At 37.5% G+C, this 27,597-nt stretch overlaps 3 protein-coding genes and 1 pseudogene across 4 annotated transcripts in view; all 4 read left to right on the forward strand.

The window, feature by feature from the left end:
- The window catches only part of LOC129483360 (salivary acidic proline-rich phosphoprotein 1/2-like), a 175,748-nt gene that overhangs the window by 72,282 nt on the left and 75,869 nt on the right, over positions 1 to 27,597 (forward strand). The window contains exons 1-3 of one of the 2 annotated variants that reach the window (XM_055280647.2): positions 10,883 to 10,995; positions 11,480 to 11,674; positions 23,037 to 23,132. The exons of the other annotated variant lie outside the window; for it this stretch is intronic. The gene's annotated coding sequence lies outside the window, so the exon portion shown is untranslated. Of the gene's footprint in view, positions 1 to 10,882; positions 10,996 to 11,479; positions 11,675 to 23,036; positions 23,133 to 27,597 lie in introns of those variants that run through there. 2 annotated transcript variants of the gene reach the window in all.
- On the forward strand, positions 4,269 to 5,761 carry LOC129481682 (taste receptor type 2 member 50-like; annotated as a pseudogene).
- Positions 5,771 to 10,117, forward strand: TAS2R14 (taste 2 receptor member 14). The gene has a single exon (XM_055280639.2). It carries the CDS (start codon positions 8,272 to 8,274, stop codon positions 9,226 to 9,228), a length of 957 nt encoding a protein of 318 aa, XP_055136614.1. The 5' UTR covers positions 5,771 to 8,271; the 3' UTR covers positions 9,229 to 10,117.
- On the forward strand, positions 13,543 to 15,494 carry TAS2R13 (taste 2 receptor member 13). The gene is made up of 2 exons (XM_055280643.2): positions 13,543 to 13,776; positions 13,992 to 15,494. Exon 2 carries the CDS (start codon positions 14,051 to 14,053, stop codon positions 14,960 to 14,962), a length of 912 nt encoding a protein of 303 aa, XP_055136618.2. The 5' UTR covers positions 13,543 to 13,776; positions 13,992 to 14,050; the 3' UTR covers positions 14,963 to 15,494.

Genomic DNA, 27,597 nt, shown 5'->3' on the forward strand with positions numbered 1-27,597 from the left:
AAGCTAATAAACAGAAAGGAATAGCACTTCCACTCAAAGACCCCATCCAAAGGTTGCCAACATCAAAGACCAAAGGTAGATAAATCCACAAAGATGGGGAGAAACCAGCGCAAAAAAGCTAGAAATTCCAAAAAAACACAATGCCTCTTCTACTCCAAAGCATCACAACTCCTTGCCAGCAAGGGAACAAAACTGGACAGAGAATGAGTTTGATGAATTGACAAAGGTAGGCTTCAGGAGGTGGATAATAACAAACTCCTCTGAGCTAAAGGAGCACGTTCTAACCCAATGCAAGGAAGCTAAGAAACTTGAAAAAAGGTTAGACAAATTGCTAACTAGAATAACCAGTTTAGAGAAGAACGTAAATGACCTTATGGAGTTGAAAAGCACAGCACAAGAACTTTATGAAGCATACACAAGTACCAATAGCCAAATCGATCAAGCAAAAGAAAGGATATCAATGATTGAAGATCGACTTAATGAAATAAAGCTAGGAGACAAGATTAGAGAAGAAAGAATAAAAAGGAACAAACAAAACCTCCAAGAAATATGGGACTATGTGAAAAGACCAAACCTACGTTTGATTGGTTTACCTGAAAGTGACGGGGATAATGGAACCAAGTTGGAAAATACTCTTCAGGATATTATCCAGGAGAACTTCCCCAACTGAGCAAGACAGGCCAACATTTAAATTCAGGAAATACAGAGAACACCACAAAGATACTCCTCGAGAAGAGCAACACCAAGACACATAATTGTCAGATTCACCAAGGTTGAAATGAATGAAAAACTGTTAAGGGCAGCCGGAGAGAAAGTCAGGTTACCCAGAAAGGGAAGCCCATCAGACTAACAGTGGATCTCTCGGCAGAAACCCTACAAGCCAGAAGTGAGTAGGGGCCAATATTCAACATTCTTAAAGAGAAGGATTTTCAACTGAGAATTTAATATCCAGCCAAACTAAGCTTCATAAGCAAAGGAGAAATAAAATCCTTTACAGACAAGCAAATGCTGAGAGATTTTGTCACCGCCAGGCCTGCCTTACAAGAGCTCCTGGAGGAAGCACTACACATGGAAAGGAACAACCAGTATTAGCCACTGCAAAAACATACCAAATTGTAAGGAATGTCGACACTATGAAGAAACTGCATCAACTAATGGGTAAAACAACCAGCTAGCATCATAGTGAAGGATCAAATTAACACATAACAATATTAACCTTAAATGTAAATGGGCTAAATGCCCCAATTAAAAGACACAGACTGGCAAATTGGATAAAGAGTCAAGACCCATCAGTGTGCTATATTTAGGAGACCCATATCATGTGCAAAGACACACATAGGCTCAAAATAAAGGGATGGAAAAATATTTATCAAGCAAATGGAAAGCAAAAAAAAGCAGGAGTTGCAATCCTAATCTCTGATAAAAGAGAATTTAAACCAACAAAGATCAAAAGAGGCAAAGAAGGGCATTACATAATAGTAAAGGTATCAATGCAGTAAGAAGAGCTAACTATTAGAATGAAGACACAACGTACCAGAGTCTCTGGGACACATTTTAAGCAGTGAAGCGGTGTGTAGAGGGAAATTTATAGCATGAAATGCCCACAAGAGAAAACAAGAAAGCTCTAAAATTGATGCCCTAACATCAAAATTAAAATAAGTAGAGAAGTGAGAGCAAACAAATTCGAAGCTAGCAGAAGACAAGAAATAACTACGATCAGAGCAGAACTGAAGGAGATAGAGACATGACATGAAAAGCCCTTCCAAAATCAAAGAATCCAGGAGCCAGTTTTTTGAAAAGATAAACAAAATAGACCGCTAGCCAGACTAATAAAGAAGAAAAGAGAGAAGAATCAAACAGATGCAATAAAAAATGATATAGGGGATATCACCTCTGATTTCACAGAAATACAAACTACCATCAGAGAATACTATAAACACCTCTACGCAAATGAACTAGAAAATCTGGGAGAAATAGATAAATTCTTGGACACATACACCATTCCAAGTCTAAACCATGAAGAAGGGGAATCCCTGAATAGACCAATAACACGTTCTGAATTTGAGGCATTAATAGCCTACCAACCAAAAAAAGTCCAGGCAGACAGATTCACAGCCGAATTCTACCAGAGGTACAAAGAGGAGCTGGTACCATTCCTTCTGCAATTATTCCAAACAATAGAAAAAGAGGAAATCCTTCCTAACTCATTTTATGAAGCCAGCATCATCCTGATACCCAAACCTGGCAGAGACACAATAAAAAAAGAGAATTTCAGGCCAATATCCTTGATGAACAACGTTTCAAAAATCCTCAATAAAATACTGGGAAACTGAATCCAGCAGCACATCAAAAAGCTTATCCACCATGATCAAGTCGGCTTCACACCTGGGATGCAGGGCTGGTCAACATATGCAGATCAATAAACGTAATCCATCACATAAACATAACCAATGACAAAAACCACATGTTTATCTCAATAGATGCAGAAAAGGCCATTGACAAAATTCAACACCCTTCATGCTAAAAACTCTCAATAAACTAGGTGTCGAAGGAATGTATCTCAAAATAGTAAGAGCTATTTATGAAAAACCCACAGCCAATATCATACTGAAGGGGCAAAATCTGGAAGCATTTCCTTTGAAAACCAGCACAAGACAAGGATGCCCTCTCTCACCACTCCTATTCAACATAGTATTGGAAGTTCTGGCCAGGGCAGTCAGGCAAGAGAAAGAAATAAAGCGTATTCAAATAGGAAGAGAGGAGGTCAAATTGTCTCTGTTTGCAGATGACATGATTGTATATTTAGAAAACCCTGTCATCTCAACCATCTCCTGGTCATTAGAGAAATGCACATCAAAACTGCAATGAGGTATCATCTCATGCCAGTTAGAATGGTGGTTATTAAAAAGTCAGGAAACAACAGATGCTGGAGAGGATGTGGAGAAATAGGGACACTTTTACACTGCTGGTGGGAGTGCAAATTAGTTCAACCATTGTGGAAGTCAGTGTGGGGATTCCTCAAGGACCTAGAACTAGAAATACCATTTGACCCAGCAATGTCATTACTGGATACATACCCAAAAGTTTATAAATCATTCCACTCTGAAGACACATGCACACGTATGTTTATTGCGGCACTATTCGCAATAGCAAAGACTTGGAACCAACCCAAATGTCCATCAATAATAGACTGGATAAAGAAAATGTGGCACACATACACCATGGAATACTATGTAGCCATAAAAAAGGATGAGTTCATGTCCTTTGCAGGGACATGGATGAAGCTGGAAACCATCATTCTCACCAAACTATCACAAGAACAGAAAACCAAATACCGCATGTTCTCACTCATTGGTGGGAGTTGGACAATGAGAACACATGGACACAGGGAGGGGAACATCACACACCGGGGCCCATTGGGGGGTCTGTGGCTAGGGTAGGGATAGCATTAGCAGAAATACCTAATGTAGGTGACAGGTTGATGGGTGCAGCAAACCACCATGGCATGTGTATACCTATGTAACAAAGCTGCACGTTCTGCACATGTACTCCAGAAGTTAAAGTATAATAAAAAAATTTTGAAAGTATTAATTAGAAGTATTCCATAAAAATTGTTAATTACACTGCTCATTATATACCTGGGAAAAAATCCACCATTTATATACATTCACATGCAACTCTAAGAGAGCTGAAATAGGAACTTTATTTTAGCTACAACATGTGGAAATAAGAGAATGTTTTACCTGTAGTACCAAGATCTTTCCAAAGGTTTTCTACTAGCTTTAGTTATCTACCTCACATGTCAAAACTTTGCCTTTCCTTATCTGTTTTTCTTTTCATTCCTGAATTTCTGACACAACAAGAGCGGACGTATTTCCCACACTCTTGGCTTAGCAGACTACCTCTATTAGTTTAGTTACTCTCAGATAGACTTGAGAGTAACTTTACTAAGGACCGAAGCATGAGAGATATGTTTGATACATATTTTTGGATGGGGTGAAAACGCTGAGTGGGAAAATAGGACCAAGTTCACCAGGATTACCTCCTGGAAACTCATTTTCCAAGAAAATAACTCCTTCCATCCCTGAGGGGTGTAAGATTGTGTGTTTGTGTGTGCATGTGTGTGTGTGTGTGTACATCTGTGTGTGTTTGTGTGTTTATGAGCTTGGTAATGATAAATTCATCCAAAAGTATAGGTTAGCAGCAACCAGATTTTAAGGTGTATTGGCCTTCCTGTATTTCTCAAGAAATCTTTGGATAATTTTGATTAAAAAAAAGTTTGGATTTTATGGATTTAAATCTTGTATGAAAATCAATCCATTATTGGTGATGATCCTATTTATGAGTAAGCTCTTTTTAACGATTTAGACATTTACTGTATGAACTATGTACTGGATGGTAAAATTTCCCTTTTAACAACTGAAGTTGCTGAACACAAATTATGAATTGTTAAACAAGCAAAACATCGCAAAACAATGAAAGAAGATATGTTTTTATTTGCATGCTGGCAAATGAATATTTAGGCTTCACTTCAACTTTAGTACAAAAAATTCCATCCTATTACAAGAACAGACATCTAATGAATAAGTTAATTGGAGCTGTTTTGAAAATAAGAATGTTTTCCACAAAGACAGCATCAAATTTATCCATTAGCATAAGCTGGTGCATTTTTGTTTGATATTGGTCACAGTGTTTAAAAGTAAAAAGAATGTTATGGCACATTTAGAAATCAGGTGTATAAAACTTTTAAGGTCAAGCGATTGAAGAAATCGCAACCGGTGATATTAAGCTTGTATTTTTTTCTTTCTTTTTTTTCTGTTCAGATATGATAACTTTTCTACACATTATTGTTTCAATTCTTGTAGTGGTCCTATTTGTTATTGGAAATTTTGCCAGTGGGTTCATAGAACCGGTAAATTTTATTGGCTGGACCAAGTGACAAAAGATCCCCTCAGCTGATCAAATTCTCACTGCTTTGTCAGTCTCCAGAGTTGGTTTGCTCTGGATAGTATTGTTACATTGGTATTCAATAGTGATGAATCCAGCTTCATATGGTTTGGAATTAAGAATTACTGTTTACAATGTCCGGACAGTAACCAATCATTTCAGCATCTGGCTTGCTAGTAGCCTCAGCATATTTTATTTGCTCAAGATTGCCAATTTTTCCAACCTTAAGTTTCTTCACCTAAAAAGAGACTTAACAGTGTCATTCCAGTGATAATGCTGGGGCCTTTGCTATTGTTGATTTGTCATCTTGTGACGGTAAACATGGATATGAATGTGTGGATAAAAGAATATGAAGGAAACGTGACTTGGAAGATCAAATTGAGAAACACAATATTACCTTTCAAACTTGACTGCATCCATGCTGGCAAACTTAATACCTTTTACTATGTCCCTGATACATTTTCTGCGGTTAATCTGTTCTATGAGTAAACATCTCAAGAAGATGGAGCTCCATGGCAAAGGAGCTCAAGATCCCAGCACCAAGGTCCACATAAAAGCTTTGCAAACTGTGTTTGCGCAGTTTGCAACTGTGTTTGCAAAGCTTTTATGTGCAGTTTCCTCTCTGTTCCTAATCATTTCAGTTTGGAATCCTAGGAGGCTGCCCGTTGAACCTGTCGTCATGCTCTGCCATGCTATTGGAATCATATATCCTTCCTTCCACTCATTCATCCTAATTTGGAGAAGCAAGAAGCTAAAACAGTCATTTCCTTTTTTATTTTATTATTATTATTATTTTGGTCAGATTAAGTGCTGAGTGAAAGAATGGAAACTCTCAACTTTCCAGATTCACCTGTGGGAAATCCTGTGTTTTCTAGCAGAAAACAAACTGATGGTGTCTGGAATATTTTATACTTTCTGCTCGTTTTTCCATAGAGTATGTGTTCAAGTAATTTCCAAAAGACCTAGAAAAGTCTTTTACCAAAGTTATCATAAAAGGTATGTATGTATGTGTGTGTATATGTATATAAAACACTTAAGAGACAGGCACAATAACATAATGTTAATCAATTTTTTTTTCCAAACTGCCAAATTACACAAAATATGGTAATAAGTTCCTCAGAATTATGAAATCATGTGTATCTCACATATATATTTCATGTCATCATGTTTTATTTGAAAAATTTATGATCTCTATTTATAATTTTTAAGAACTGACAGCTTATCTCAGGAAATCATTGTTCCTTTCCATTGTGATTTGTACCATACATCACAATGTATGATGCAAGTGCTGAGGGCCTTTGGGCGAGACCCTCTTGGATTATTGTAGCTCTCACTGGAGACTTGAGCTCTGCTGTCTTTTCAAAGTATCCATGAAGTCTCACCAGAACCCACCACACAACCCCCACCCACCATGGTAGTTTGTCTTTCTCTTTGTCTTCTTTCCCAACCTCATCTTTATTGCCTGGATATAGCGAGGCCAGGGTAACCTTCTTGTCTCTACATGGATAGTACATTTGTACTTCTAGCCTTGGGATTTTTCCTTAATATTTGTCCATGCTAGCTGAGTTTGCCTTTTCAATAGCTCTCTTGACTAAATGTACGGTAATTTCCAAGATATTTTGGTTTTATTTTATTTTACTTTTGCTCAGCATTGCTTCAGGGGACTGAAGATGAGGGATCAGTTCTTCATAGTGGAACACCTCACATCTTTCTCTGCCATCTTTGACGTTTATGAGGCATATTTTTCTACTTTCTTTGGTAGCTGTTGCTGAATTTGTTTCATTGGTGCTTTGCTCACTTTACTTACTTTTTTAGCTATTGAAGAAGAATGACTGTATCATGCTGCTGATTTCCACATCTTGGCTAGACAGTATGTCATCCTTTATCTACATTGGTCCCTGTAGTGAGGATCATGGAGCAGACATTGCTGGGAGAGGGAATATATGTGAAAAAATGTGAAGGTATTTGGTGCTGATGAAGCAATGTGCCCTACTGGGCAGGGGAGAGGCACAGAATAAGAATTCTTGCCATGTGGATGAACTCATTCAAACACAATGACTGCTTTATGAGACAACAGATAGATTTCCACCTCTTCTCACATGTACAGAGAAAATATTTCCAAAGTCTCCAGAATATTTACATTTAATACTATTTAATATAAACTTGCAAATCTTTTTAAATGTGTTTAAAACTATCACAGTACTAAACATGAACTAGATGCATAATAAATGCTGAAAGTAAAAAGCCTGAATTATTAAAGTGAAAAGAGAAAAAGTTTTAGGTCCCAAATAAATGTATGTGTTTGTGTGTGTGTGTGTGTGCATGCGTGTGCGCATGTGCGTGCACATGTTTGGTGTGCATGTACTTGTAAAATAATAGAAAAGTATTATTCTTGGTACCCAGCATTCTAGGAATAATGTCTTCCACAAGATTATTAGAAAACTCTGCTACTTTGTAGGAGGAGCTTTGGATAACTATGAATAAGTCCCTTTACAGACTTAACTTTAAAAAACCATCTGATTTTTCTTTATTTTTATTGTAAATTGGCATATTTTACTTGCATACATTTATGAGGTGTCAGATGTTGTTATGATTTATGAATACTATGTGGAATAATTAAATGAAACTAACATATCCAAATGATAATATATTAACATAACAAATGACAGGTAACAAATTTTTTTTATGGTGAGAACATTTGATAGTTACTTTTTCAGCAATTTTGTAATGTACAATACACTATTATTAACCATATTCACAATGCTGTTCAATAGATCTCAAAAAAGCAAAACAAACTTATTCCTCTTGTCTAACTGAGGCTCTGTACACTTTCACCATCATCTCCCCATTTTTCTCCATCCAAACTCAGAAGTATGTAAAAATTCTCAGTGCTTACAAAGTTTCATATACCAATTTTTGTAATGATACCTCCCCAGAACTCAATTTGACAGACTGAAGTATGTAGATAAGACAAAAAAAAATCACAAACCAATGAAAATAAATATGTCTTTATTTGCATGTTTGCAAATGAGAATTCAGTGTTTCCTTTCTCACCAACTACAAAAGACTTCAGCCTATTGTATATAAGGCACACAGCATCTGGATGAAGCTCAGCTGAGCTGTCTGGGGAAATACAGAGATTTTTATGAAGAGAGCTTTAAACCCAGCCATTAACAAATCTGGATGGTTCCTGGTTTAACATTCCCTTTTTAAAGGGAATATATTATTGAATTTTCAAGAATCATATATACATAGCATTTTAGATGAATGCATTAAGAAGTCTTCAGCAGTGATATTAGACATTGGGACATTCTCTTGCAGGCAATGGGTGGTGTCATAAAGAACATATCTACATTCATTTTAATTGTGGAATTTATAATTGGAAATTTAGGAAATAGTTTCATAGCACTGGTGAACTGTATTGACTGGGTCAAGAGAAGAAAGATCTCTTTAGTTGATCAGATCCTCACTGCTTTGGCAATCTCTAGAATTAGTCTGGTTTGGTTAATATTCGGAAGCTGGTGTGTGTCTGTGTTTTTCCCAGCTTTATTTGCCACTGAAAAAATGTTCAGAATGCTTACTAATATCTGGATAGTGACCAATCATTTTAGTGTCTGGTTAGCTACCAGCCTCGGTACTTTTTATTTTCTCAAGATAGCCAATTTTTCTAACTCTATTTTTCTCTACCTAAAGTGGAGAGTTAAAAAGGTGGTTTTGGTGCTGCTTCTTGTGACTTTGGTCTTCTTGTTTTTAAATATTGCACTGATAAACATCCATATAAATGCCAGTATCAATGGATACAGAGGAAACAAGACTTGCAGTTCTGATTCAAGTAACTTTACACGATTATCCAGGCTTATTGTATTAATCAGCACTGTGTTCATTGTTATACCCTTTACTTTGACCCTGGCAATTTTTCTTCTCCTCATCTTCTCCCTGTGGAAACATCACAAGAAGATGCAGCACACTGTCAAAGGATCCGGAGACGCCAGGACCAAGGCCCACAGAGGAGTTATGCAAACTGTGATCACTTTCCTCCTACTCTATGCCATTTTCTCTCTGTCTTTTTTCATAGTAGTTTGGGTCTCTGAACGGTTCGAGGAAAATCTAATTATTCTTTCCCAGGTGATGGGAATGGCTTATCCTTCATGTCACTCATATGTTCTGATTCTTGGAAACAAGAAGCTGAGACAGGCGTCTCTGTCAGTGCTATGGTGGCTGAGGTACAGGTTCAAAGATGGGGAGCCCTCAGGTCACAAAGAATTTAGGGAATCATCTTGAATATATTAGAAAAAAAATAGTTTCTAAGAAATTCTTGTATGTTACATAAATTTATACTTCCTCAAGATTCTTCTATTGTGTATAACTTTGTGAATTTTACAAAGATGTGTTTGGAATCAACACCATCCAAACATATCACAAATTAGGATATATGAAAGTATGTATATTACCATACAGGGAAGAATGTGAATACTATAAAGAGTTCTTATACAAACAGATAATATAGATTTTGCATCAATCATTAACATTTTTTGAGATTTTTAAATGAGAAACCTATAATGTATAATATACATGTGTGTATGTATGTATGTGACACAGTTACTAAAAATAGGCTGCTTAAACTTACATCTCAATCTGGTAGATAAAGTACATAAAAGAATATGGAATTTTAGTACCTATATTAAATGTTTTTAATTTTTGTATAATATCTAGTACGTGATTAACGTGTATGCAAAAAAGCAATTTGCTTTGTTTGTTGAATTAGAAGCCAGCTGCCTTACTAAACTATCACATTTGCTTTGCTCGTTCTCTTGTCTTTGCAGATAAAAATAATATCATCTGCATATAGTGATTTATAATATTATTTTACTTCTCCATTTTACTACTTGTAATTCTTTTTTTGATATCAGTTATATGATGAAATGGTTTGAACATTCAAAGTGTTAAGTAATTCTTATCGTAACTGCTATCTTTGCAAATAGAGTGTTTTCTAGTGTTTTAACAATAAATATAATACTGACTGTAGCTTTGAGATAAATTCTTTTAAAAATAATCTTCAGGGAGAATATTTGTTTCCTATCTTCCTGTGTGTAGTATTATAATAAAATCTCTGTTAAAAACTATCACTTTTCTTTGCTGTTTATTAAGATAATCATATTTTCCCTCTCCTCTGACCAATTAAAATAATGATACTTGTTAATGGTGGTACATAAAACAATGATATGTCTTCTAGTCTATGCATTCTAGATTTAATAAAATACAATATACATATTCATACACACACACACACACACACAGAGAGAGAGAGAGAGAGAGAGAGAGAGAAATAAAATTGCAACCTTAGAGGCAAATTGGAATTCAGAAAGTAGCTGCAAGGTAGTGAGAGGTAATCTCCAAAAGGGGAAAATAATCCCAGTTTGAATAACACGAAAAATTGTGTCAAAGAATTGTAAGCCAGACAACAATTGATTCATTTTTTCAAGGGCTAAGGAACGTAACTATAATCCTGAATTCTTTGCTAAAAATTTATTCTGGGGTTTGAATTAAATAATAACATTCCCCTCTCGCCTTAAAAAAAGATGAGGGCTATTTACTAAACATACCTCCTTACTGAAAATGCTACTAACCAATCTGCTTCAGAAAGACTGTTATGGACTGACTAGTTTGTCTCCAAAATCCATGCGTTGAAGCCCACACTCGCAATGTGAGTGTGTTTGGATATAAGGCTTTTAAGTAGGTAGTTATGGTTAATTAGGCCATACAGTGAGGCTGTAATACAATAGGACTGGTGTCTTTATAACAAGAGGAAGAAACCGGCATCTGCGGGCACAGAGAAAACACAATGATGTATGATTCCATTTATACACCATTCTAGAATATGGAAACTAGTGTATAGTGACAGAAAGCAGATCCATGGTTGCCTGGGAACTGGGGGTTTGATAAAGAATGGGCAGTGTTAAGTTGGAGGAATAACACAGGAACATAAAGGAAACTTTTGGGGGTAATATATATGTTTGTTACCTGATTATAGTGATGGTTTCACATGTGGTGAGTATCACATGGTGAGACACTCATGAAATTGTACACTTTATATCTGTACAACTTATTGCATGTCAAGTATACCTCAAGTGGCGTATTAAACAATTCAGGAGGAAAACTGCACACAAATATGCATTCTTAGAAACCGTCTCTTTGCAACTTTAGAAGAATCAAATATTATTATTTCCTATTCTTATTTTTCGATCTTAGCCTGGGCCTTATGATTACTGGAATAAAACATGTAGGAATTCTTGTTGCCTTATCTATCTTACTGCTTTGTCTTCCCCAGTAGTTAAGTTTTTAAGGGAAGAAAGCTGCAGGGGTGTGTGTATGTGTATGTGGGGAGTGGTGGGAGGGATAGGAGAGCAATAGCAGAGAGCTCCTCTGAAGTGAGTTCTAGCTTTCCTGGGGCCTAGGTTCTGCTTCATCATCGAATGTCCCATGAAAATTCAGTTTCAGAGCCTATTCCGTTACTCCATTTTCATTCTTGTAGGAATTGGTGTGTTCCTCAAATTCAGCTCAAGATCCTGGAAGATGCCAAGCCTGTAGTGTCCATCCTACCTCTGCCTGGGACATGTGTTGGCACTCCTATCCTTGAAAGCTTTTTCTTAAAATTTCCCATTTTTGCTTGCTTAACTCCTCAATCTGGATCCCTCCAAATTCGAGGATCATGTGGACAACATTACAGGTCTTTGCTGATGTAGTTTATTGCTCTCTATTGCTTTAAAAATTTTCTTGAAGAAATAAGAATATATTGGGATTTAACTCCACCGTGTTGTTTAGCAAACCTATACTTACTTACTTTGGAGTAAGATTTAACAGCCATAGAACAGATGTTGCTCAGCAGAGGTGTGGGGAAGCTGAATAAAACCCAACCTTTGATAACTCTAGGGGAGTGGGTATTACTGAGTAGTGGAGAAGTACAAAATGAGGACAATTCATGCTCTGCAGACGTTCCTCTGCATTCTCAATATTGTCCCTATCTGGCTTTAACAAACCTGAGGTTAGGAGTTCCAGACTAGCCTGACCAATATGGTGAAACCCCATCTCGATTAAAAATACAAAAATTAGCCAGGCATGGTGGCACATGCCTGTAATCCCAGCTACTCAGGAGACTAAGGCAGGAGAATCGCTTGAATCCAGGAGGCATAGGTTGCAGTGAGCTGAGATCATGCCACTGCACTCAAGCCTGGGTGACAGAGTGAGACTTCATCTCAAATAAGTAAAGGAGGACACGAACTAAAAAACATACATGTGTAATACGATCATTAAATAGTTACAGTGGGGAATTGACTGTTCAGAAGAAAACAGACTTGCAATTTGGGGTAAGGTAGAAATGAGGCTTGCTTAGATGGGCAGATAGTGATGATTGTGCTAAAAAATGGCTGCAATAGATATGTATTTTGAAGGTTGAACTTCAAAATAGCAAAGTCTATTTGACCTGATGTAATGTGATGTGTGAGGAAGAGTCAAGAATGACTCGCAGTTGGCTAAATCACATAGAAGAATATAGATGCTATTTAGCAAGATTAAACAGAGTTGAAAGACAATAAAGTAGTAACTACAGGAGGGAAGCAGCAGAGGTAGAAGAAACCCTAGGAGACAGTGAGATATTCCTGGAGATGTTGATAACGTGTTCCAAAAAGTAGGATATGTTCAACAGTGTCACATTGCTCAGAGGTCAAATGAGATGCAACACTGAAAATGGACTCCTGAATTGACTGGAATGAAGGTCAAAGATGACCGTCACAAAATTGGAGTGCAAAGTATGAAAGCCTTTATTATGAATGTGGAAGAAAAACTGGAGGTGAGGGAATGGAGGAAATACCATTGACATATATTTCAAGAACTTTGGAATAAGAATGGCGGCAAATAATGTAACAGTAAAGAAATATTAAGAGTTTTAGGAAGACTTTGTAAAAATGGGAGTTGCTTCAGCAGGCTTGTGCTGACTGAAATAATCCCATAGAGCATACAGTTAAGATTCAGGAGACAAAAGCCTCATGGATAAGGGGAACTAGTGTGTCTGTTTCTTTGCTTGGTTATCAGTTTTGCAAGTTATGATGTGATACAGTACTGCTTTCTTTGGTAGCTGTTGCTGATTTTGTAAAATTTGTTTTTTTATCACTTTTAAGTTTAAAAAAGAAATATGAAGGGAAAAGTGGATAAAATGTGAAGGCATTTGGTGCCTATGGAGGGATGGTGGTGAGCACTGCTAAGTAGTGATGAGGCAGGGAATGAGAAAGATGGATGCTTTGTAAACGAGTTTCTCTTTAGTCACAGTATCGACCAGATTCAGCTTTAGCTCCACAAGAAATTGAGCACTCTTTTGAAATAGCATAGGTCTGTCTGCATATTTTATAAATCTTCATTGGCTATGCTATTAGCCATAAAAGCTTCATTTAGCTACATATTCTATGAATCAGATTTTATAATATTTGTACCTCAGAACTCGAGCTGGTTGAATCTAATTTTCTACACTCAGACAAGGCAAAAAAGTACAAAACAATGAAAGAGAATATATCTTTATTTGCATGGTTGCAAATGGGAGTTTAACTTTGCTTCATAATCATCTGTGAAATATTTCTGCCCATGTTGAAGACATAAATATCTTAGCTAGGGCTCAGCAGAGAAATTGAAGAAAAATAAAGATATCACCAGAACAGTTATGTGAAGATTGATCAGCAAACTTTAGAGATTTCTACTTTGATGTTGAGCCAACAATGAAAGAAGGAGCAGAAAAAGGAGAAGGAAGAAGAACTCCACTGGACACTCCAGGATATGAATAGCATTTTAGATCAGTGAATAACCAGCAGTGACATTAGACATTGAACTTTCTCTGCAGAGAAATTGAAGAAAAATAAAGATATCACCAGAACAGCTATGTGAAGATCGATCAGCAAACTTTAGAGATTTCTACTTTGACGTTGAGCCAACAATGAAAGAAGGAGCAGAAAAAGGAGGGGGAAGAAGAACTCCACTGGACACTAAAGGATATGAATAACATTTTAGATCAGTGAATAACCAGCAGTGACATTAGACATTGAACTTTCTCTGTTCTGACATGGAAAGTGCCCTGCCGAGTATCCTCACTCTTGTAATAATTGCAGAATTCATAATTGGGAATTTGAGCAATGGATTTATAGTACTGATAAACTGCATTGACTGGGTCAGTAAAAGAGAGCTGTCCTCAGTTGATAAAATCCTCATTATCTTGGCAATCTCCAGAATTGGGCTAATCTGGGAAATATTAGTAAGTTGGTTTTTAGCTCTGCATTCTCTAGCCATATTTGTGTCTGGAACAGGGTTAAGAATTATGATTTTTAGCTGGATAGTTTCTAATCACTTCAGTCTCTGGCTTGCTACAATCCTCAGCATCTTTCATTTGCTCAAAATAGCGAGTTTCTCTAGCCCTGCTTTTCTCTATTTGAAATGGAGAGTAAACAAAGTGATTCTGATGATACTGCTAGGAACCTTGGTCTTCTTATTGTTAAATCTGATACAAATAAACATACATATAAAAGACTGGCTGGACCGATATGAAAGAAACACAACTTGGAATTTCAGTAGGAGTGACTTTGCAACATTTTCAGTGTCGGTCAAATTCACTATGACTATGTTCAGTCTAACACCATTTACTGTGGCCCTCATCTCTTTTCTCCTGTTAATTTTCTCCCTGCAGAAACATCTCCAGAAAATGCAACTCAATTACAAAGGACACAGAGACCCCAGGACCATGGTCCATACAAATGCCTTGAAAATTGTGATCTCATTCCTTTTACTCTATGCTAGTTTCTTTCTATGTATTCTCATATCATGGATTTCTGAGCTGTATCAGAACACAGTGATCTACATGCTTTGTGAGACGATTGGAGTCTTCTATCCTTCAAGTCACTCCTTTCTTCTGATTCTAGGAAACTCTAAGTTAAGACAGGCCTTTCTTTTGGTGGCAGCTAAGGTATGGGCTAAACAATGAGAAACTCACAATTTCATAAGCCATTCAGACCACAGATTATTGAATATTGCAGACAGAAACAGGAGTCTACAAAGAGTTTAAAAGATATTTTATGCTTCCCCTGGTTTCTTTTATTGTGAAGGTCACTGTAAATTTTTTAAATTCTTCTCTATAATAGCATCTTACCTAAGAATATTATGTATTTATGACATGTATTTCTACATTATTAGGAATTTGAAACTTATTTGAGGAAATTATTGGCAGATTCTGTTGTAAATTAAAAACATATACTACAGCATACTTAGATGTTAATTGTAAATCTACAATCTTTTGTTTGGCAATGGCTCTTCAATTCTAAATCATTCATTGGGATGGGTGATTTAGGTAATTATTTTATTATCTCAAGTACTCCTATTTAAATGGTGAATTACAGATAACTAGAACAGTTATTTGGAATAGAATTAGGGAAGTTTGGACTTGCCACTATTACTATACTGATGGGTTGAGAGAATTGAGAGGGTTAAAAAGTTTAATATGAGTAACTGCCACATAAAAAGATAAGGGTTTTTTAGTAATTGTATGTATGTGAACATACATATTTTACATTATGCCTTTTAAAGTAAATATTATTGAGGTATAATTTATATATAATAAAATGCAACATGTTAGTCCACATTTTGGTTAGAGTTTTGACAATGTATACACTTGTATGACCACAATGTTAGTGCCCTTTGCAGTTTACCCTCTCCTCTCCAGCCCTTTTTTCCAAGCAGCTACTTATCTGCTTTTGGTAACAATAAGAGAGTTCGTTGATTTCTAGAATTTTATGCATCTATATATCTACATATCTATAGATATAGATATATAGATGCCATATATACACACACACACACACACACACACACACAGAGTTATAGACTGTGTATTGTTATATGTGAGGCTTCTTTAACTCAGCATAATGTTTTTGAAGTTCTTCTATTGTGTTGTGTTAACCAGTAGTTTGTTCCTGAGCAGTATTCCTGAGTAGTGTTGGATATACCACATTAAAAAATTTCTCTTTCCTGTTAATGAATATTTGAATGGTTTTCAATTATTGGCCATTATAAATAAAACTGGTATCAACATTCATGTATGTCTCTTCTTCTGGATATACAACTTCCTTACTCTTGGGTAATACCTATGAGTAAAAATGTCAAATCATATGATAAGTGTATGTTTAACTTAAAAAAAAAAAACTGCCAGAGTTCTATAGAGTGGTTGCACCATTTCATATTATTGCCAGCAATATACGAGTGTTTCAAGTTATTTCACATTCTGGCCAACAGTTGGTAGGTACTCTGTTTTATTTTGGCCATTCTAGTCAGAATGTAATGGCATCTCATCATAGTTTTAATTCACATTTTCCTAATGGCTAGTGAGGCTGCACATTTTTTCATCTGCTTTGGGTCATTCATAAAACCTCTTTTTATGAAATGTTTGTTTAAACCTTTTGCCAACTATTTAGCTTGATTCATTGCTTTCTGTTTTTATTATTGAGTTGTAAATGTTCTTTATATAGTCTCTGTATTAGTCCATTTTCATGCTGCTGATAAAAACATACTCAAGACTGGGTACCTTATAAAGAAAAAGAGGTTTAATTGACTCACAGTTCCACATGGCTGGAAAGGCCTCACAATAATGGCAGAGGTGAAAGTCACGTCTTACATGGTGGCAGTCAAGAGAGAATGAGAGCCAAACGAAAGGGGAAACCCCTTATAAAAATATCAAGTTTCATAAGACTGATTCACTACCATGAGAACAGTATGGGGGAAACCATCCCCATGATTCAATTATCTCCCAGAGTCCCTCCCATAACACATGGGAATTATGGGAGCTATAATTCAAGATGAGATTTGGGTAGGGACACAGCCAGACCATATCAGTCTGAATATAAGTTCTTTATCAGACATATGTTTTATAAGTATTTTCTGCCAGCCAGAGGCTTGTCATTTCATTTTCTTTACAGTGTCTTTCAAAGAGAAGATATTAAAAACTTTTGATGAAGTTTAATAATCAACTATTTTCCTATAAGAAAATTATTTTTAACTTTCTTTGCTTTCAAAATTCAAAGATATTTTATGGATCAGTTGGAATAAATATTTGCAATAACGCACAGTTATCCTTGAGTATAATGACAGAAAGCCTGATTTCATTTTCTCTGCTGTCAGAACGGGTTCTTTGGTGATACCACATGCATTTTTAGTAACCTGTTTCAATAGTACTATCTACTTGAGCATTCTCATTTTCTCTCTTTTATTTTCTTTTTAGAAAGGACCTCCCAAATGGGTTTGCTTAAAAATTAGGTAAGTGAGAGGAGTGGTATAATCATTTTTATCATTAATTTCTCTGAACTCTCTTGTAGTTTACTTACCCAATGGCATCTTTCAATATCTGTCAGTATTTTCACCTCTGCACTCATATGGTCTCCATAAAAAACACTATAATAGTTAAGGACTGAGTCTGGAGTCAGAGGTACAATTCTCAATTCTATCACTTAGTAGTGTTAGTTAAAATTGTGTAGTTCCCATTTATAAGTGAAACATGCAGTATTTGGTTTTCTGTTTCTGCATTAATTCACTCAGGACAATGGCCTTTAGCTGCATCCATGTTGCTGCAAAGGACGTGATTTCATTTTTTTTAATGGTTATGTAGTATTCCATGGTCTATATATACCACACTTTTTTGGTCTAATCCATTTTTTTTTTTTTTGAGACAGAATCTTACTCTGCTTCTCAGGCTGAAGTGCAGTGACATGATCTCAGCTCACTGCTGCCTCTACCTTCCAGGTTCAAGCAATTCTTCTGCCTCAGCCTCCCAAGTAGCTGGGATTACAGGTGGGTGCCAGGACGCCCAGCTAATTTTTGTATTTTTAGTAGAGACAGAGTTTCGCCATGTTGGCCAGGCTGGTCTTGAACTGCTGACCACAGGTGATCTGCCCACCTTGACCTCCCAAAGTGCTGGGATTACAGGCATGAACCACTGTGCTTGGCCTGTAATCCATTGTTGATGGGCATGTAGGTTGATTCCATGCCTTTTCTATTGTGAATAGTGTTCCAATGAAATTGTGAGAGTACATGTGTCTTTCTGGTAGAATGATTTATTTTCTTGTGAACAGAGTGAGAGGGCAACAGAGTGAGACTCTGTCCTCTCCACCCCCCAAAAAAAAGATTAGACCAAAAAAATGTGGCATACATACACCATACTGAGTAATGGGATGACTAGGTTGAATGGTAGTTTGTTTTAAGTACTTTGAGAAATCTCCAAACTGCTTTCTACAGTGGCTGAGGTAATTTGCATGCCCACCAACAGGATACAAGTGTTCCCATTGCTCCACAGCTTCACTAGCATCTGTTTTTTTTTTTTTTTTTTAACTTTTTGATAGTAGCCATTCTGACTGGTGTGAGATGGTACCTCTTTGTGGTTTTGACTTGCATGTCTCTAATGATTAGTGCTGTTGAGTCTTTTAAAATATTTGTTGGCTGCTTGTATGTCTTCTTTTGAAAAGTGCCTGTTCATGTCTTTTGCTCATTTTTAAAGGGATTGTTTTCTGCTTGTTCAATTGTTTCAGTTCCTTATAGATTTGGGGTATTAGACCCTTGTTGCATGCATAGTTTGCAAATCTTACATTCTATAGGTTGTCTGTTTACTCTGTTGATAGTTTATACAGTGTGTGCAGAAGTTCTTTAGTTTAATTAGGTCCCACTTGTCAATTTTTGTTTTTTGTTGCAATTGCTTTTGGGAACTTAGCCATAAATTCTTTCACAAGGCCAATGTTTAGAATGGTGTTTCCTAAGTTTTCTTCCAGGATTATTGTAGTGTAAAGTCTTACATTTAAATTTTTGACCCATCCTGAGTTGATTTTTGTATATGGTGAAAGGTAAAGGTTCAGTTTAATTCTTTTGCTTATGGCTAGCCAGATATCCCAGCACCAATTACTGAATAGGGAGTCCTTTCCCCATTGTTCATTTTTGTCAATTTTGTCAAACATCAGATGGCTATAGTTGTGTGTCTTTATTTCTGGGTTCTCTATTCTGTTCCATTGGTCTATGTGTCTGTTTTTATAACATTACAATGCTATTTTGGTTACTGTAGATTTCTAGCATAGTTTGAAGTCAGGTAATGTGATTCCTTTGGCTTTTTTCTTTTTGCTTAGGATTGCTTTTGCTATTTGTGCTCTTTTTTTGGTTTTATATGAATTTTAAAATAGTTTTCTTTCTAGTTCTGTGCAAAATGACATTGGTAGCTTGATAGGAATAGAGTTGAATCTGTAAATTGCTTTGGGCAGTACAACAATTTTTAACAATATTGATTCTTCCTATCCATGAGCATGGAATACTTTTCCATTTGTTTGTGTCATCTATGATTTCTTTCAGCAGTGTTTCACAGTTCTCTTTCACCTCCTTGGTTAGCTGTAGTCCTAGATTTTTTTTTTTTTTTTTTTTTGAGGCTATTGTAAATGAGATTGCATTCTTGATTTGGCTCTCAGCTTGAAGATTTTTAGTGCATAGAAATGCTACTGATTTTTGAGCACTGATTTGTATCCTGAAACTTTACAGAAGTCCTTTATCTGTGCCAGGAGCCTTTTGGCAGAGTCTTCAGGGTTTTCTATGTATGGATTCAGATCAGCAAAGAGATATAGTTTGACTATGGTTTTTTTTTCTATTTGGATGCCTTTTTTTTTTTTCTTGTCTGATTGTCCTGGCTAGGACTTTCAATACTATGTTGAATAGGAGTGATGGGAGTGGGGACTCTTTTCTTGTTCTAGTTCTCAAGGGGAATGCTTTCAGTCTTTGCATGTTCAGTGTAATGTTAGCTGTAGTTTTGTCATAGATAGCTCTTATTATTTTGAGGTATGTTCCTTCAATGCTTAATTATTTGAGGGTTTTTTCAAGAGTCCAGAATTTCCTTGTTAGTTTTCTGCCTCAATGATCTGTCTAATCTTCTCAGTGGGGTGTTGAAGTCCCCCAATATTATTGAGTGGGTATCTAAATCTTTTTATAGGTCTGGAAGTACTTGTTTTATGAATCTGGGTGCTCCAATGCTGAGTGCATGCATATTTGGGGCAGTTAAGTCTTCTTGTTGAATTGAACCATTTATTATTATGTAGTGCCTTTCTTTGTCATTTTTTTACTGTTGTTGGTTTAAAATCTATTTTATCTTATATAGGAATAGTGATTCTTTCTTTTTTTTCTTTTCTATTTGTGTTACAGATCCTTTTACAACCCTTTACTTTGAGCCTAACAGTAGCATTACATGTGAGATGGGTCTCTTGAAGACAGCAGACAGAAGGCTTTTGTTTTTTATTCAATTTGCCACTCTGTGACTTTAAGTAAGGGTATTTAGACTATTTACATTCAAGGCTAATATTGCTATGTGAGGTTTTGATTCTATTGTGAAGTTGTTAGCTGGGTGCTTTGTAGTTTCTATTGTGTGGTTTCTTTATAGGGTCTTGGGCTATGTGCTCAGGTGTGCTATTTTGGTAGCAGATTTTCATGTTTAGAACTCCCTTAAGGATCTCTTGTAAGACTGGTCCAGTGGTAATAAATTCCTTTACCCCTTGCTTGTCTATAAAAGATTTTATTTCTCCTTCAGTTATAAATGTTAGTTTGATGGAATATACAATTATTGGTTGGAAAATTTTCTTTCCTCTAAGAATGCTGAAAGTAGACCTCCAATCTCTCCTGGCATGTAAGGTTTCTGCTGAGCTATATACTTGGCCTTATGGGGTTCCCTTTGTATGTGATCTGATCTTTTTCTCTAGCTGCCTTTAAGATTTTTTTCTTTATTGTACACCTTGGATAGTCTGGTGACTATATGCTTTGGTGATGTTCATTTCCTATAGCATCAGTCAGGTGTCCTCTTGATTTCTTGTATCTGTATGTCTACCTCTCTAGCAAGATTAGGGAAATTGTCTTAAATTATTTCCTCAAATATGTTTTCCAGGTTATTAACTATTTCTCCTTCTTTCTCAGGAATGCCAGCAGTTTATGAGTTTGGTTGCTTCACATAATCCCATATTGCTCTAAGACCATATTCATATTTTTAAATTCTTTTTAATTTTTTTTCTGGGTTAGTTCAAAAGACCAGTTTTCAAGGTCTGAAACTCTTCTGCTTGGTCCAGTCTATGAGATAAAGCTTTCAATTGTACTTCATAATTCCTTAAGTAAGTTTCTCAATTCCAGAAGCTCTGATTGATTTCTCTGTAAGATGTTTATTTCTTCCTTCATTTCCTGGATTGCTTTAGAAATTTCTCTGTGTTCATTTTCAGCCTTGTCTTGCATCTCATTGAGCTTCCTTGCAATCTATACTTTGAATTTTTTATCTGTCATACCTAAGCTTTTGTTTTGGTTAGGGACCATTGCTGGAGAGGTAGTGTGCTCCTTTGATGGTGTTGATTTCATTACATTCACCTTTTTTATGGTGGTAGAATTCTTGTCCTGTTTCCTCCTTCTCTGCAATACTGGCACTTCTAATTTTTGTAATTATTTTCATAAGGTAGGATTTTTTTCTTTATTTCCCTATAATATTATTGTTCTTTTTTTCTTTCCCTTTCCATTCCCCCTCCCTCCTTAGGAGGTGTGACTTTAAAGAATTCTGGGTAGGGTCTTTTGCCCAGCTTCTATAGCCCTATGCACTTATGGGTTGCAGGTTTTGTATTAGACTGTGCGGTTCAACCTGCAAGCCAGTAGATGGCACTTACAGGTAAAAGCCAGTTGTGGACAATGTGATGGTTATATATTTGATCCTTGTTTACTGGAAGAAACTCTCTGTTGCTGCAGATAATGGGCTGACTCATGGAGTACACAGTGGTGTGAATTCCCTGCTCAGCCTTGGGGGTTGTGGGGTGCAAGGTGGGTGGGGCCAGACAAGGCAAGTCCACCTATAGGTCTTCCAATGGCAGACACAAGCACCAACACTGAGGGAGAATCTACTGAGTGGCTACCAAGTGACCAGAGTTCTGTCTAGGGATGGAGATAGGTAACCCCCTTGGCTCCAAGTTCTTTGCACAGGGATATTGGAGAGGTTGGCCTAAACTCTTAATCCAGGAGAGTGGGGGCTCTGAATGCCTGGAAATCTGCCTGTTTGTGGAGTAGAACCCACCCCCACCAACCAAGATTTCTGCACAGGGTAGATGGGGTGACTCAGGCTGCTTAACCAGGCAGGCAAGTGCTCTGAATGCTTGGATATTTGCCTGGGCATAAAACAGAGAGGGTCAGCCCTGTACCTGGATCTCTGTACAGGAAGGGTGAGGCAGCACAGGTTGCCAGTCTGTGTGAGCAGGTGCTTTGAATGCTTGGGTATGCAGCAGAGAGGACCTCCCTGCATCAAAATCTCTGCACAGGAAGGGTAGGGGAGGGTAGGCTGCTGAGCCAGGTGAATGGGTGCTTCAGATGTCTAGAGTTCTGCCTGGATGTGGAGCATAAAGGGCCCCACTGCACCATGACCTACGTCAAGGAAGGTTAGGTGGTTCAGGGTGCTGAACCATGCTAGCAGGTGCTCCAAAATCCTGAGATCTGCCTAGGCATGAAGCAGAGAGGGCCTCCCTGTTCCAGGATCTCTGCACAGGAAGGATGGAGCAGATGAAACTGCTGAACTAGGTGAATGAGTGATCCAAATGCCCAGATTTCTGCCTAGAGGTAGAGTGGAGGAGACTCTGCTGCACCACAGTCACAGGGGAGCAGGGTGGGGTACCCAGCAATGACACACACAGACTAGTTCCAGGTAGCTAAGCTGTCTGGTTGCAAGTCTCATCACATAGGATAAACTGGCTGTAGCAACTCCCCTCCCGACCCAGGCCTGTGATGGGGGAGAGCACAATTTCAGTGTTTGTTGATAAGGTTTTTTTTCCCAAAAATTCTGGCTATGGAGGTGCCCACTCTGCTCTAGAGCAGGTGCTCCAATATCTGGCCTAAGACTAAAATGCCTGCACAGCTACGCTGCCGAGCCACTGAAGACTGATTGACTTTGTATGCACCTGAATTAAAAATGGTACCCTGTTCTCAGTCCTGGGTGTGAGAAAAGGCCTGAAACTTTTCCCAATGTCTTTCCCTTACAGTGTCTCTAAGCCTCTCTCCAAGTTATCTCCAGGGCTTTGGAGAAACAAGGTACTCTTCCTCAGTCTGGGTTCCTCAGATCCCCAGTGGAAAGATGAGTCACAGAGGGAGGCTCTCTGCCTCTCTCACCTACGGGAGCTTCACTCACTTTTATAACTGGGTGCCATCATGAGGGCTGTTTGCCCTTGTTCCCCTCCCTGAGATCTGTGTCCTTATGATTCTGGTAGATTCCCACTTTCCTTCTTGAAATAAAGCTCACAGAGTTAACCTTTATGAGAGTTTGTTGAAAAATTTGTGTAGGTTGGTTTTTTCTTCTTAAATATGTGATGAAAGTAAACATTCAGGTCATCCCTTGCTTTGTGTGAAAGTTTTAAATTAAGAAATCAATTTTTTAAAATAGACACTAAGATTTTCTACTTCTTTGTATGCCTGATTCAGTAATTTCTTTCAAAGAATTTGTCCATTTTATCTAATTTAATTCACTGAAATAATTTTATAAATATTATTCCCCAATTTCTTGGTCTGTTTGTGTTGCTATAAAGGATACCTGAAGCTGAGTAATTTATAAATAAAAAAGGTTTATTTAGCTCATGGTTCTGCAGGCTGTACAAGAAGCATGGCATTAGCATCTGCTTAGTTTCTGCTGAGAGCTTTTGTGCTGGGTCAAACCACGGTGGGGAAGGTCAAAGTAGAAGTGGGCACATGTGAAGACAGAATAAACCAAAGGTGCATCCTGGCTTTATAACAATTCACTCTCATGAAAAACAACTCATTCCCCCAGAATAAATTCAGTCTTGTGAGAGTGAGAACTCACTCACTACATTGAAAATGGTACTAAGCCATTCATGAGGGATCCAACCCTATGACTCAAACACTTCTCACTAAGCTCAACCTCCCAACACCACTACTCTGGGGATCAAATCTCAATATCAGTTCTGATGGGGACAAACAAACCATGTACAAACCATAGCATTCTAACTTGGTCCCTTGAAAACTCATGTCCTTCTCACATAAAAAAAATGTAATCATTCCATCCCAACAATAGTCCTCCAATTCTTACCATGTTGCAGCATCAATTCAAATGTCTGAAGTCCAAAGTCTCATTTGAGACCCAAGTCAATTTCCTTCCAGCTATGAGCCTGTGAAATAAAAAACAATTTATTTCCTTCCAAGATACAGTTGTTGTACAGGCATCGCGTAGACATTCTCATTCCAAAAGGGAGAAATCAGCCACAAGAGAGAGGCAGTAGGCACCACACAAGTACAAAACACAGCAGGGCAGGCGTTAAATATTAAAGTTTTAAAATAATCTCTTTTGACTGTATGTGCTGCCTTCTGGGCACAGTGATGTGAAGAGTAGGCTACAAGGCCTTGGGCATACTCACACCCATGGCTTGGCTGGGCCAAGGCCACATGGCTGCCCTCATGCCTCTTCCTTCTGTGACTTCACTCTTAGTGGTCTCACTCTCTCATCTCTGCAACAGTCACACTGCTTCCTTGTTCTTCCTCAGACACACTAGGTACATCCAATGTTAGCACACTGATAATGCTGTTCCCTGTGTCTGGAAATGTACTTTACCCAGACAAAACATGGATAATTTCTTTACCTACTTTAGGTCTTGGTTCAGACATCACCTTCTCAATGAGTCCTTCCCTAATCACCTTATTTAAAATTTCAACCCCTCTTCTGACACACTTTCTATTTCCCCTCTCTGCTTCTTATAAACTATATTTTATATCTGTATGATATATATTTTATTAGTTATCTGTTTAGAGTTCGTCTTTTCAGAATGTCAACTTATTAAGGGCATTTAAAAATAGTTGTATTTAATGCTGCATCCCACCTCCTAGAGGGCTGGAACAAAGAAGATATTCAATAAGACAAAGAAAATAACCCTTTTTCAGCATACAATATTTTCCTGAATTTCCCTTTGTTTATTTCAGTTTCAGTTTTGTTTGCATTTCATATTTGCCTACCACAATTAACCTTTCGTTTAGTCATGGAGTTCTCTGTGAATTTACCTAGGGTGTATCTTTTGGTGGGCTGTCCAATTCATTCATTTCTTTGAATCCTCTTAGGCCTATATTATATCTCCATTGTTTCTGAATGTCACTAAATTTTGGACTAGCTACTTTGGGAGGGAAATGCAGCAGTCGAATTACACAAAGAATGTGACTAACTGGCCTTTCCTGGTTTGACCTCATTAGAATTAAGATTAAGTTCAGCTCAACATATGAAAAAATTATAGAAAATGTATACAAGTTCCTCTCACACTGAGGAAAATAAAGATGCTATGGATACCTTTATTTGGGATAGAAGAGAAAAAGAGACATGGAAATTTGAAATAACAAAATATTGATACCATTCATATGCTAAACAATTCTATTCTGATGCTCTATTGCTGCATAATAAAATCACCCAGAAACTTCATGGTGTAAAATAACAGCCATTTTATTGTACTTGTTGATAGGGTTTGAATTTCTGTCCTCGCCCAAATCTCATATTGAATTGTAACCCCTAATGTTGGAGGTGGGGCCTGGTGGGAGGTGATTGGGTTATGGGGGGCAGTTTCTAATGGTTTAACACCATCCCCCTTGGCCGTGTTGTGGCAATAGTGAGTGAGTGAGTTATCACAATATTTGGTTGTTTGAAAGTGTATGGCACCTCCCCCCTCTTTCTCTTCCTCCTGCTTCAACCATGTGAAGATGTATCTGATTCCCCATTGCCTCCGCCATCATTATACATTTCCTGAGGCCTCCCCAGAAACAGATGCTGCCATGCTTCCTGTACAGCCTGTGAAGCCATGAGCCAATTAAACCTCTTTTCTTTATAAATCACCCAGTTTCAGGTGTTTCTTTACAGCAATGCAAGAATAGACTAATTCACTTAAAGATTCTGTAGGTTAGGGTTTTGTTCAAGGCATAGCAGGGATGGCTTCTTTTTGTTCCAGAATGTCTAAGCCTTTAGCCAGAATGTTATGAACAACGGGGGGGCAATTCAAGTGACTAGGGGCTGAACTTATCTAAGGTGGAGCTGATAAATACATAGAAGTGTCAATGATAGGCAATGATAGAAATATCCCCTATGTATGTTGGCTATAAAATAGTCAATAGTCACATGTGGCTAGTGAGCATTTGAAATATGGTTAGTAATACTGAGGCTCTGTACTTTTAATCTTATTTAATTTTTATTAATGTGAATTTAAAAAGCTATGTGTGACATGTGGCTAGTATCTACCATATCAGACAGGTCAAATACAGTTTTCTTGGCTCATAGGTTTAGTACCTGGGGTAAAAGGACTTAAAAGCTGGGCTCATGTGGGACAATGAGCCAGAGGGCCTGCACATGGCCTCTGCATGTGGTTTGGACATTGTGACCTCAGAGTAGTTGGACTACTTACATGTGGCTTAGGACTCCAAGAGTAAATGTTGCAGTGATTAAGAAAAAACCACATGGCTTTTTATGATTTAGCTTCAGAATTATTATAGCACTTTTATTAGTTGAATTAGTCACAAACCATTCTAGATTTAAGGAGAGAGTACACAGACTCCTAAGATTTCAATAGAAGAAGTGCCAAAGTATGTACTGTATGTTTTAAAACTTGCATACTCTCTTTCTCTTTTTTTTTTTGAGACGGATCTCACTCTGTCACCCAGGCTGGAGTGCAGTAGTGTGATCTCGGCTCACTGCAACCTCTGCCTCCTGGGTTCAAGTGATTCTCCTGCTTCAGCCTCCCAAGTAACTGAGATTACAGGAGCACGCCACCATGCTCGGCTAATTGGAATGTTGCCGGGCGCGGTGGCTCACGTCTGTAATCCCAGCACTTTGGGAGGCCAAGGTGGGCAAATCATCTGAGGTCAGAAGTTCGAGACCAGCCTGGCCAACATGGCAAAACCCCATCTCTACTAAAAATACAAAATTTAGTTGGGCATGGCAGTGGGCGCCTGTAATCCCAGCTACTCGGGAGGCTGAGGCAGGAGAATTGCTTGAACCCGGGAGGTGGAAGTTGCAGTGAGCTGAGATCATGCCACTGCACCCCAGCCTGGGCGACAGAACAAGACGCCATCTCAAAAAAAAAAAAGAAATATGCTAAATTAATTGCGAAATACATATATTTATGGACAATTAATATCAAATTAAAAAATATAGAAGACCGCCATAATAGTGTCACCAAAATTTTTAGACACGTCAAAGCAAGTTGAAGTCTCAGAGACTACTGTGTTTATTTGCTAACTGTATTATCAGAATGCTTAATTGATGCAATTAATACAATAATTCTGCCAATTCATAACACTGCCAGACCACAGCGACTCAATGAAACTCACTGACTCTCAGAGAAGTTTATCCCCTCTGCCAATGTTCATCTTTCCTGGCAAACCATCTTTAGTGTTCCAGGCAAACTAGAGCATGGTGAAGTTGAAGAAGATTCTACTTTCTGTTCCATTCAGAGAGCTTCCTGGTTTTCAAAAAAGAGTGAGGCATGTAGGTGTGAAAGAGCTGAGGCATGAAATTTGGATCTTATCACAAGTGCAGAAGAAAAAACAGGAGAGATTTGAAGCACA

Source organism: Symphalangus syndactylus, chromosome 5 (assembly GCF_028878055.3).
Source record: "Symphalangus syndactylus isolate Jambi chromosome 5, NHGRI_mSymSyn1-v2.1_pri, whole genome shotgun sequence".
NCBI classification, from domain to species: Eukaryota; Metazoa; Chordata; class Mammalia; order Primates; family Hylobatidae; genus Symphalangus; species Symphalangus syndactylus.

What these genes read in the sequence shown, in the direction of transcription:
- TAS2R14 (XM_055280639.2), top strand. Translation starts at nt 8,272, where the DNA reads ATGGGTGGTGTCATAAAGAACATATCTACATTCATTTTAATTGTGGAA.
- TAS2R13 (XM_055280643.2), top strand. Translation starts at nt 14,051, where the DNA reads ATGGAAAGTGCCCTGCCGAGTATCCTCACTCTTGTAATAATTGCAGAA.